Raw genomic sequence first — 12,258 nt, 5'->3', positions numbered from 1 at the left:
GTTTCATTTTTGTATTAAATTTTAGAGTAACCGCTGGTCAACTGTTCAAAGTTATAAGAAAAAAAATCTTAATGAAAAGTTGACTTAACTTTGGCTAATACCAAGTAAAATTACTGGCTTATAACAAATTTTATAAGATTTAAGGAATGACAAAGGGAATAAGTTTCTCTTGCTTTCAGAAGCCATCTTGGCAAGCTCTTGAAAATGTTAGTTATTAGGGGCAGCTAGGTGGCGCAGTGAGTAGAGCACCGGCACTGGAGTCAGGAGCACCTGAGTGCAAATCCGGCCTCAGACACTTGACACATTTACTAGCTGTGTGATCTTGGGCAAATCAATCACTTAACCCCAAATGCCCTTCCAAAAAACCAAATTATTAAAAAAATGCTAGTCATCAAAGCAGTCAAAATGACTTTCAAAAAATCAAAATAATAACCTTTTACCGGAAAACTAGGCAACTTAACCAAGATCAGACCATGATACAAATACCTCAAAATTAGGTCCTTTCCCCCCTCATTCCGATGTTCAAAATCACATGAGTAATGGGGGAAGGTAACATTAAGTGAGAGCTTATTTTAAAATTTTTACAATAGCCGTTACAAGGTCTTCTCAAGACCTTTATAACAGGTGAAACATTTCTTTTATCAATAAGCTTCTGCTCTCCAAATAAACTATTCCCTTTCCCCCAACTCAGGTGCCTACCTCTAAGTGAAGTCCATTTCCAAGGTGAAAGCAGATCTGTAAAATAAAGATATATTTTTTAATTATAAGACATATGTTTACAGAGTAAAGATAGATGTTTATTTACTTTTATACTCAATACATCCTATCACCACGATGGCTTGCTGAGTAAAGCAGTACTATTTTAAAGAACAGTATGATTAAAAAACACAGCTTAGGAGGTTGTAGAAAGGAAAAAAATTACCATTATTTTCATGACCACTGTTATTGTACTTCAGAATCAAAATGGACTTGAATTCAACACACTAAACAATTTGTTGTTGAGTCATTTCAGTTGTGTCTGACTCTTTGTGACCCCATTTGGGGTTTTCTTGGCAAAGATACTGGAATGGTTTGCCATTTCCTTCCTACTTTTGCTTTGACCGCAGTAAGTGAATTTGGCTTTAAGGTCATCAGTGGCCTCTTAAATCCCAACGATGAACTCTGAAACAAAGGATGTTGGCCTTGGGACCGTAGACCATCCCCTTCCTTTCAAACCTCTTTTGTCTTTTAGGACATTTCAGGAGCAGAGGAAAGTAATGGGGAAACAGTTTTGTACCTAGAATAAGGAAAGACCCATGTTTAAAACCTGCATCACTTAATTTCCCCTTGTTACTGTTGTTCAGTCTTTTGGTCACGTCTGATTCTTCGTGACCCTGTGGACCGTAGTACTGTCCATGGGATTTTCTTGGAGTGGTCTGTGTATCAGCTATTAGTTTGCCATTTCCTTCTCTGGGTAACCTTCCTTAGTTTCTGCTAATATGTGTTTCATCTATTTCACTGGCTTTTGGTGAAGAAACTGCTATTAACTGAGTTATTTCTCCTACCTCCAATTCCTACCTGCTCCTCCTCTATTGGCTCCTCTTTCTTCTCACACTTCCCAAGCTTCTTCCCGAAGCCTTCTTCTCAAAACAGCCTTTCCTTACAATCTCATTCTTATAACACCTAGAACTTACCTTTAGCCTGGATGCTCCTCAAGTCAAAGACTCATATTGCTAATAGCCTGCTGTAAGGGATAGCACACTGGACTTGATGTCAGAAAGACCCATCATGAACTTCTGCTCTGGAGGCTTATTAGCTGTGTGACCTTGGGTAAGTCACCTTCCTCACTTCATCAATAAAATGAGATGGTTACACTCAATTCAGTGGCTTTTAAAGTACCTTGCTCAGTTTTAACTGAGTATTGACAAGAGCCTGAATTGTGGTGTGAGGACTACAGGACAGACGCTATTCATTTTCTCCATTTTCAGATGAGAAATTGAATAGTGAGTGTTTGAGGTAGGATTTGAATTCAGGTCTTCGTGACTCCAAATGCTCTATCTACTTATGCCACTAAAGCTGCCATTCAAAACCCATTATCATTAAGGCCTCTGAAAATTAGATTTTTTTTTTTCCTAACAGCCTCCTAAATGTGTGGTGAAGGAGAAGGAAGGCTCGATTTGGAGCCAGAGGACCAGGATGGCTGACCATGCTTCTTTGGGCAAATCACTTAGCTTCTCTGGGCCTTAGTTTCACCATCTGTCAAATGAAAGGACTGGATGGTCTAGTGACTTATGAGGTCCCCACTAGTCCTAATTCTTTTCCTCATGTCTTTAGAGTTCCTTGTTACAGACCATGGACAAAAGTATTGTGCTCAACTCTGTTTGGTGTCCCAGTTCTCTTCCAGAATCAAGACTGTATCTGATCAGAAGGTGGGAACTTTGGCAATCAAAGGTCAGCCCCAAAACAGCCTTTCCAGGATCTGTGCCTGAAAGGTCATCGTTAGTTCTTTCTTCAGAGCTTTGCTATGCAGATGGAAAAGTCTTCCTTATTCATAGTAACAGCTGCTGACAGTGGTATATCTTTATTAAACTTATTTGTTCTAGATTCAGAGGCACAAATTATAGAACACAATTATAGAATGATTAATAATGTAACCTTTCATTTATGGAAATAGTGGCTTAATCCATCATAAACAGTATGCAATGAGGGCCCATTTCTTTAATAGATTGCTTTTTTATAGTATTTTAAGGGTTGCAAAGCTCTTTACAAATATTATCTCATTTATCTTCACAACAACTTCGGGAAGCAGGTGTTATTATTAATCCTCATTTGACATATGTAAAAAGTGAGGTTGACAGAGATCCACTGCTTCGCCCAGGATCAAACAACTAGTCACTGCTTGAGTCTGCATTTGAACTCGGGTCTTCCTGACTTCAGGCTCAGCACTCTAGCCTATGCCTCCTATGCTATTTGTCCCAATGGTCTCAATCTATAGTGGACATGAAAACTCTGGATTTAGATCCCAGCCCTCTAACTGCAGGTTGTTAGCCCAGCTTCAGTCAGGGAGGAAGGTCATAGGAGTTCCAGGGCCATATAGAAACTAAATCCATAAAACTCCAAAATGCCTGAAAATGTTGATATCTTTTCCTCCTTTCCCTTTCTCCCTCCCCTCCATTTTCCCATACTGACATTTATCCTTACATCCTGTAGGTACCTCCATCTCATAAACAAAACATCCCCAGGAACCAAATCTGTCTCATCTAGCACCCTAGCCTCACAATTTCTGACCTCCCTACCTCCATGTCCTTCATTTAAGTCTCCCCTTGAGCATATTCTAATTTGTCATTACCCCACCTCAAAGATCTCAAGCTCCCAGCTTCACCCCTCTGACCACAGCTTATTTGCTTCCAATCTATCCTACTCCTTTTCTCAATTACTAAATCTGATCTTTCTCTCTCCACTCTAATTGCTCTGATCACAAGTCCTCTTCTGGCTTTATTTATCTTTCAACTTAGCTTGGACACCAAAGATCGTAATTCCAAAGATGACCTTACTAATGCGTTAGAACAGTGCTCCGCAAATCCTAATTCTGAGTCAACAAATGATCACCCGATTGCTAATTCCAATGGTATTTTCTAAATTCCACCTGACTTTTGAAGGAAACTCAAATGTAATACATTAAAAACCAAACGTCTCTCCTTTCCCAGAAAACAAAACAAAACAAAACCTTTTTCTTGATATCATTATCTCTGTTAATGACATTTACACTCAGGCCACTCTGGTTTAGATACCGGCCACCCAGAATCATTCTCGACTATCTCTTCCCTCAAATGGCCGAAGAATCACCATTATTAAGATCCATACCTACATTTCCAGCCTCCTATTGGACACTGCTAATACACTCTGCTCTAAACACCATGCCTAGAGTCCTGGATCCAGATCTGTGCTATACTGTAAGAGGAAGCCACAACGGTCATGGGATCAGAGATTTAGAGCTAGAAAAGAGCTCAGGGGCATTCTGGTCTGACCCTCTCACTTTACAGATGCGGAAACTGAGGCCCTGGAAGTTAATGTCACACAGGTAGTAACTATCAGAGGAAGGATCTGAACCCAGTTCCTTTTACTCCATTGCCAGTGACTACTCCTCCCACTAGACCAAAACCATGCCATAGAAAGTTAGCTGGAGAAGAACAGACTTAGCGAAGCATGTTAGTCCTTCCCAAATATATGACAGGTTGCCATGAGAGGGAGTATAGTTGTTTTTGTGAGATAATGAGTTCCCCATCAGTGAAAGTACACAAATAAAGACTGGAAGTCCAACTGCCAAGAATTACTGTGCAGACTTAACTCCAGGTTTGCTAACAGGAAAATAGTAAGAGTCCGTGTGTTCCCTGCCTGAAAGAAAAATTCACAACTGAATCCTATTAACACTGAATGTGTTTTGGGAAGAACCATTCAAGCAGAAGGACAGAACTCGGGGTAGGGGGTGTGAGTGGGGTCAGAGGGAAGGCACTAAGCTTAAGGAGGACCAGGAAAGGCTTTTTGCAGAAGATAGGACTTTAACTGAGACTTGAAGGAATCCAGGAAAGCCAGGAGGCTGAGATAAAGAGGGAGGGCATTTCAGTCATGGGGATATAAGAGTCTGGGGTAGAATCTGAACTGTGGTCTTCCAGTATATAAATCCAACATTCTATCCACTATAACACAATGTATTTTTGTAACTCCCACCATTTTCATAAAATCAAATTTCACTTTACCAAAATAGCTGCATGGCCCCTCCAATAACATAAGAATTAACAAGTAATAACATTGATGATAACTCCCTTCTGGGCAGTACTTCCAGTGATTTAACTAACTCTAAGAGCCTTGGGGAAAAAAAATGCCATTTAAGAGGTTTGCCTTATGTTCACCAAGACCTCATGGAAAAACATTTTTCCTAATATTAGTTGGGACTAGAAGAGTATAGAGAGCATCTGCCTAAATGCTCTTATATTTATGGTTACTTTATCTACCCTGGAAGTCCTTCGAATTAAAAAAAAAAAAGTTATCTCCTTTTCCTACACAAACTACCCTAAATCTACTGAAGTATTTTTTCAGCTACTGAAATATGATCTATGCCTTCTGTTTGATAATGGCTAGATAACTTGCACAAGTTTAGAACAAAAAATAGGCAGAGGAATGTGGAAAAATTTAAACAACTTTACAAAAACATAATCCAAGCTGCTAAATGCTCCCTTTGTTCAGAGAGAGAAAAACTTCAGAAAGGGTAGCTGGTTTTTTCTGTTGACGCACCTCAGCTAGCAGAACACTGTTTCCCTAGTAAACTCAAGCACATTGCTATACCACCACCATAGGGTGCCCCACTGTGTTCAAATATTGACTGGGACTTCCTGGAACCATCACTAGAAACCCAATGATGTCCTGATTTGCCTCAAGAAAACATGGTTATTTCAGGCAAAAACCCAATTCGGTTCATTTTAGGTGGAAAAATACAAAAAAAACTACATAATTAAAATATAACGCTTCATTCCTGGAATACAGTACTCCAATCATGTGTTAGCCTCAAGCTCTCTGAAGTAGAGTTTGAATGCTTGGCAGTTCAGTTCGAGTAAGGACCTCAGTGTCTGGTACCTTATCCTGCCAGGTTATCTTCAGAATCTTCCTAAGACAATTCAAATGGAAGCCATTCAGTTTCCAGGCATGGCACTGGTAGACTGTCCAGGTTTCATAGGCATACAACAATGAGGTCAGCACCATGGCTCTGTAGACCTTCAGTTTGGTAGGAAGTCTAATACCTCTTTTCTCCCACACTAGCTCTGGCAACACACACGTCAACCTCATTATCAATGTGTACATCCCTGCAAAGTACACTACCACGGTAAATGAACTTATCCACAGCATTCAAAACTCCTTCATTTGCTGTAACTGATGGTTCCATGAATGGACGGTGTAGTGGTGGCTGATGGAGCACCTGACTTTTTTTGCTGTTAATTGGTAGGCCTGTGGGAGAGCATTCCAAGCTTGCATTGGTCTGCTCAGCCACAGCTGGACACCTTGAAACTTGACTCTAGTATAGTGATGTCATTTTGGTCCTCTTCGAGAACAAAGGATAACAACCAACCAACCAGCTCCAAGTCAAAATGAACCTGAGCTATTTACAATTTGTCTATCATCCTGATCATGTAATGAAAGACAAAAGACAGTGATGTTGGTGTTCAGGTCAGCAATTCTAACTACCCCGACTTTTCAACAAATATGTTCTGTGGCCATCAAGCATGGGAGTGAAAAATTCTCTCAACACTTGCAGAGAAACATGAGAAATAAGATTCAACCCATTTCAACAATTAACTGTTTTTTATGTGCAAAGCAATGGGGATTAAAAAAAAATGAAAAAGCAGAGCTAGTCTTCAAGAAGTCTGCATTTCGCCAGCAGGGATTGCAAAAAGATAAATATCTGTGCAGTTTTCCTGCTATGCACAAAAGATAAGTATATAGATAAGTGAGTTATTTGTAAATTTTATAGAGATATAGCAACAACTAAGGTGAATCAAGAAAGGCTTCATGGAGGAGGTGACACTGAGTTGAGTCCTGAAAGGAGATAAGGATTCTGAGAGGTAGAGATGTGTAAATGTATGGAGGCAGTATACAGAATGGTATGTGGAAGATCCAGTACTTCCAGTCTGGATGGAATGTGGAGTTCCTGGAGGGGAGTAATGTGAAGTATGGTTCTAAGGGTAAACTGAAGGAAGGTTGTGGAAGCCTTGAAATGGGAGATCTCAGTGCTTTAGGGGTGACTAGGTGGTGCAGTGGATAGAGTGCCTGGCCTGGAGTTAGGATGACCTGAATTCAAGTCCAGACTCAGACACTTACCAGTTGTGTGACCCTGGGTAAGACATTTAACCCTGTTTGCCTTAGTTTCCTGATCTGTAAAATGAGCTAGAGAAGGAAATGGCAAACCACTCCAGCATCTTTGCCAAGAAAACCCCCAAATGGGGTTACAAAGAGTCTGAAACGACTGAAAAAACAACTCAGTACTTTATTCTAGAGTCAGAAGAAAGTCCCTGAAAGTTTTTGACCAAGGGAATGAATGACACGCTCAGACTTATGCCTTAGGAAGAATACTTTGGCAGCTGTGTGGAGGATGGGTGGCAATGGGGAGATGATAATGGATTGAACTGTGATGGCTGGATGAGTGGAAAGAAGAGAAAAGGAACTGATGGGAAATGGAGGTAGGATCAATAAGACGTAGGGAGTGAATGGATGTAATTAGGGACGAGAGATTGAATAAATTTGGGTGAGTGAAAGGTAACTTCAATAGAAATAGGAAGTTTAGATGTGGGAGGGGGGAATTGAAGGAAAGATGATGGATTCTTTGGGAGGTAGACAAACATTCAGATGGAGATCTTCCAGGCAGCCTAGTTCAGGGAAAAGAATATTGCCTCTGAATTCAGAGAATCTCAGCTCAAATACTGCTTGTGATGCTTACAAACTATATGATATTGGACCAAGTGATTTAACCTTCATGGGCCTCAATTTCGTCATCTAGAAAAACGAGGGGTTTGGCCTAGATGCCCTCTGAAATCTCCTTCCTCTCTAAAACTATGATCCAATGTTTAAGCTATGATCCAATGTTTGCCAAGTAGCTGTGGTGTTGGACCACAGTTGGAGAGAAGGATTAGGTCTTGATGTCAAGAGGGATTGCTCGGGGCAGTCTGCACAGAGATAGGAGGGAACCTGTAGGAGAAGATATTGCCAAGGGAGAGAGATGCAAATACGGCCCAAGACAAAGATTTAGAAGATCCATCCTTGGATGGAAAAACGATACAACAAGGTAGACTGAGGACGGGTCAAACGAGGAGGAAGGGAACCAGCAGAGGACGAAAGGATCCGAAGGGAATGAGATTATCAACAACATCAAAAGCTGTAAAGAGGTTCAGGAGGGTAAGATGTCAGGGGAGAGCATTTTCAGCAAATCGATGATGTCAGAAGCCAAACTGTGAATGACTGGTGAAGCAGTGAAGACAATTAGTGTAACAACTGGAGAAGTTTGGCAGTAAAAGGGAAGAGAGGTATAGGACTAGATGACAAGGTTAAAGTAAGATTTTTATTGTTTTATTTTAAGATTGGAGGAGACCACAGCACATTTGTAGGTAGCAGGAAAACAGCACCAATAGATAGAAACAGACTGAAATTATTGGTGGAAGAAGTCATCCCTAAAGTCTCTTTTACAGTAATTAAAATAAAATATTTTGCTCTCTATTAACAAATGGAGATATCTACCTGTGGTTGGCTTTGTCCTGCTTGACCCCATATGATCAATAACAATAATACTATGATAAAAGGTGAAGACTGAGTAGTTTCCAATACCCCCTCCTGGATTAAGGAAATACCCATTAAAAAACATACTGTCCCAAAGGAAAAGTCCTCTATACACCAAATATTCATAACAGGACTTTCTGTAGTAGCAAAGAACTAGAAACAAGTGCCCGTCAACCGGGGAATGGCTAAACAAAATGTGGTACGTAAACGTATCGGAATATTACTGTATTATAAAAAGATAAATGTGAAGAATCGAGACAAGCATGGGAAAACATGAACTGACGTAGACTAAGTAAACACTGGTGATACCTAACATTTATACGGCATTTGCTATGTACCCAGCAGTACGTTCAGTGCTTTACAACTACTTCATTTGATCATCACAATAACTGCAATTTTACCAACAAAGAAACTGAGGCAAAGGGTTAAGTGACTTGCCCAGGGGCACACAGCCAATATCTGCAGCAGGATTAGAACTAAGATCTTCTTAACTCCAGACCCAGCTATAATCATCTAGCTGCCCCTCTGTGGAAAAACCAGGGAAACTGGAGAGAACAAAACAATGAAACTGGGCACTGTATAATTATAATGACCACACCTGGATCCTAGGAAGAAACGAGGAAATCCACCTTCCCTGTCTTTTTGTTATAGGCGGGGGGACTATGGGATTTGCTTGTTTGTTAGTTTTGCTGAAGTGTCTCATCTCTATTTTAAACAATTCTTTGTTACATGAGGTGGCTTACTGAGTTATGGAGGGGGCAGAATACGCTTGTGAATGAAGGTCATGTAAAAATAAATATCAATAAAAATTTTTTAAAATGGACTGCCAAGGCCTTATGCATCCACAAAGCTATGCAGAGTGTAAACAATGAATTTTATTTCCACAAGGTGTGATGGCTTTGCAGTGATCTAGCTACCGTCTCTCTGAGCCCCTTTAAATGGAGGTACACACGCTTTCGGGGTTTCATCTCAGCCAACAGAACAGAACTGTCATTCCTGGAAAGATCTCCCTTCTCATCTCCACCTCCTGGCTTCTCTGGCTTCCTTTGAGACTCAGCTCAATCCATACTTTCTGCAAAAAGCCTTTCTTTCTTTCTTTCTTTCTTTCTTTTTTTTGGTTAATTTATTTCTTTTTAGTTTTCAACATTCACTTCCATAACTTTTAAATTTTCTCCCCCTTCCCTCCCCAAGGCAGCCTGCAATCTGATATGGGCTCTACACATATATTCCTATTAAACATATTTTCACATTAGTCATGTTGTATAGAAGAATTATAAAGAATGGGAGGAACCATGAGAAAACAACAACAAAAAGAAAACCAAACAGCCTTTCCTCCTTCTTCTTACTCCCTTCCACCTCCCCCAGCCCTCCAAGCACCTTCTCTTTGGGTTTTCCATTAATGTACATATCTTGTAGGTACATAGTCATTTACACGCTGTTTCTCTCATTAGAATGTAAGCTCCCTGTAGGCAAGGGCTGTTTCTGCTTCTCAATGTATCCCCAGTATTTAGCACAGCACTGGCACATAGTAAGAGCTTCATGGATGCTTGTTGACTTGATCTGAAACTAAAAAGCTAACAGAAGGACTGAACCCAGGTCACTGGCTTATTTTGGTCTCATTTTGAGGGGCAAAAAAAAAACGTAGGTAATTTTATTTTGTGTTTTGGATATAACGGGTCTTGGACAGAATGCCATTTGGGGGGTTTAGGCTCTGAAAGGGAGGGAAGATAGAGGATGAGAACATGAGGGGATGGTAGGGTCAAATGAAGGAATTTTTTTTTTAAGGACAGGGGACTTGGGGATGTTTACAGGCAGCAGAGGAGTCCAAGAGACAGAGAGAGATTGGAAATTAGAAAGAACTGGGCACGATTACTGGGGCAAAGTTCTAGAGGAAAAATGAGAAGTAGGGCTCAAGGGCACAAGTAGGAAGGTTAGCTTTGTTGAAGAGGGATTAAAAGAGGAGAAAATGGAGGACGAGTTCAAGAGATCTTGAGATAAAGATTAGGGGGGAAGAGGAAACTCACCGTGAAATGGCTTCTACTCTCTCAGGGAAATATGAGGCAAGGTTCTCTGCTGAATATTATTCACTGAGTATCCTCAGAGTACTGAGCACATCACAACCAAATTATAACCCAATGAAGTTCTGGAGACATTATGAGCAAAACGCTGAACAAAAACCTAACGATAACTATGGTAAAATAAAGCAGAGGAGTTTGTGGTTTGCCACGAATTTCTTGAACAGTCTAGAAAGGACCTACTGAGTTACTATGTCTTTTCTCATTTAGTAATTCCACAAAAGATTGCTGAGGACTAACTCATAGAGTAGAATAAGATAAAGCTTAGATCCCTGTAGCTTAGCTACATCTATAAGTAATAGGATACATAAAAGCCAAGTACAACTTTTCTGCTTCTCAGAAAATAGAAATTTCCTCAACCCTGAGCAAGACCGTCAGCAAATATCTCAGTTAACTCCCAAGTTCTAAGCTACAAACATAATGAAGTCACCCTTTTGTGCCTGTGGGCTGAAATGTGGTTTATTGTACCTGTAGTAGCCACCCTGAAAGGGTGAGAAATGGTTACTAAGTGACTGAGTCATAAAATTTTCATGTCAAGGACTATTCCTGTTAGGACAGGCCACCTCCTATGAAAATGTTAACCATCTCTGTACCAATTTCCTTGGAAATTATTACAAAGTACAGTACAGGTGCTCTTTAAAAGCAAGTGGAAATAAATGAGGGTTCTTAATGCAATACCTGGGATAGAGATCTAGATAATATCTTAGCTGATTTGCGTTTTTTACGTTCAGTTAACACCTACAAAAATGTATTATTACTAATATGCATTCGAAGTCTAAAACAAACAAACAAAAACACACCATTGAAGGGTCTGACCATAAACTAATCTGGTCAAACAAGAAGCACTAATTTTTAATATTTCTTTATTATTATTTTTATTTTGAGGAATAATGCTGCAGTTCTACCACTTCAACAGGTCGTTGTGAAATAAAAGCTTTATTAACTATAAAAGCACTATATAGACACAGCAGAGTGTAGCAGATATGGCTCTGGCCTTGATGCCAGAAAGATCTGGGTTCAAGTCCTGTCAAGGATAGATTATAGTTGTATGAGCCAAGATAAGTCCTTAATTTCTCAGTGTTCTGGGCAACTCTCTAAGACTGTAAATTGTAGAGATGGTGTTACCCTGCACTGGCCAAGGGAGTTCCATTACCCAGAAGTTATCTACTGTATAGCAATTAAATGACAAGATTAATCATTAACTCTGAAAAAAATTAAACAAATGTGGGCTATTAAAATTATTACAGTTTTAGGAAGTATTAAAGACCTTTAGTCAGTTAGATACAATGTTTATTGTGTTCCTACTATGTGCAAGGGATTTAAGAATATGTCTTTGCTCTCAATTTGCAATATTTACCACTATGCCTCCAGAAAAGAGAAATATAAACAGGAATGCTAGAGTAATTCAGTAAGTTTTAGGAACTAGAAGGAGCGAAGGAATTTCTTTAGCTTTTATGAAGATTGGTTCTCTTCAAAGTCAGTTTCACATGAGGGCAATCACAATAAGCTATTTCATCAATACAGATTAATTTTGCATGCTTTTCTTTCTCCTTTCAGATACTAAAGAATCAAGTAACAGCTGGGACAGAAAAAGAGCTTGTTCAGCTCACTTGTAAACCTTTTCAGTCATAATGGTACAAAAGCTAAAACAGCCAAACAAACAAACAAAAAAAAGTTCAATGATTTGCTGCTATTGTACACGATTTAAAAGTTATTGCTCTCCTTTGAATGTATTTTAGGAATTATAGCATTTCTAGAGGAGTATCATAATCATTAGGGGCTGACCTCAGGAGTTAGAAGTGATCTGATGTTGCCTCTAGGCCAGAAGGAAGTCATTTTAGGAAGAGTCTTCCAGTGTGCCTAGCAGTCTGAAAGAGCTGAACTA

The 12,258-nt window shown here is 39.7% G+C and overlaps 1 protein-coding gene across 1 annotated transcript in view; it reads right to left on the bottom strand.

Annotated features, from left to right (window-relative positions):
• The window catches only part of DSG2 (desmoglein 2), a 41,889-nt gene that overhangs the window by 18,625 nt on the left and 11,006 nt on the right, over positions 1 to 12,258 (bottom strand). Inside the window, exon 2 of the mRNA XM_036755820.1 lies at positions 700 to 735. Within this exon, the coding sequence (XP_036611715.1) occupies positions 700 to 735 (36 nt within the window). The remainder of the gene's footprint in view (positions 1 to 699; positions 736 to 12,258) is intronic.

The sequence above is a fragment of the Trichosurus vulpecula genome, chromosome 1 (genome assembly GCF_011100635.1).
Source record: "Trichosurus vulpecula isolate mTriVul1 chromosome 1, mTriVul1.pri, whole genome shotgun sequence".
NCBI lineage: Eukaryota > Metazoa > Chordata > Mammalia > Diprotodontia > Phalangeridae > Trichosurus > Trichosurus vulpecula.
Note: the sequence above shows the minus strand (reverse complement) of the source record. Positions and strands in the feature narration are given on the sequence as shown.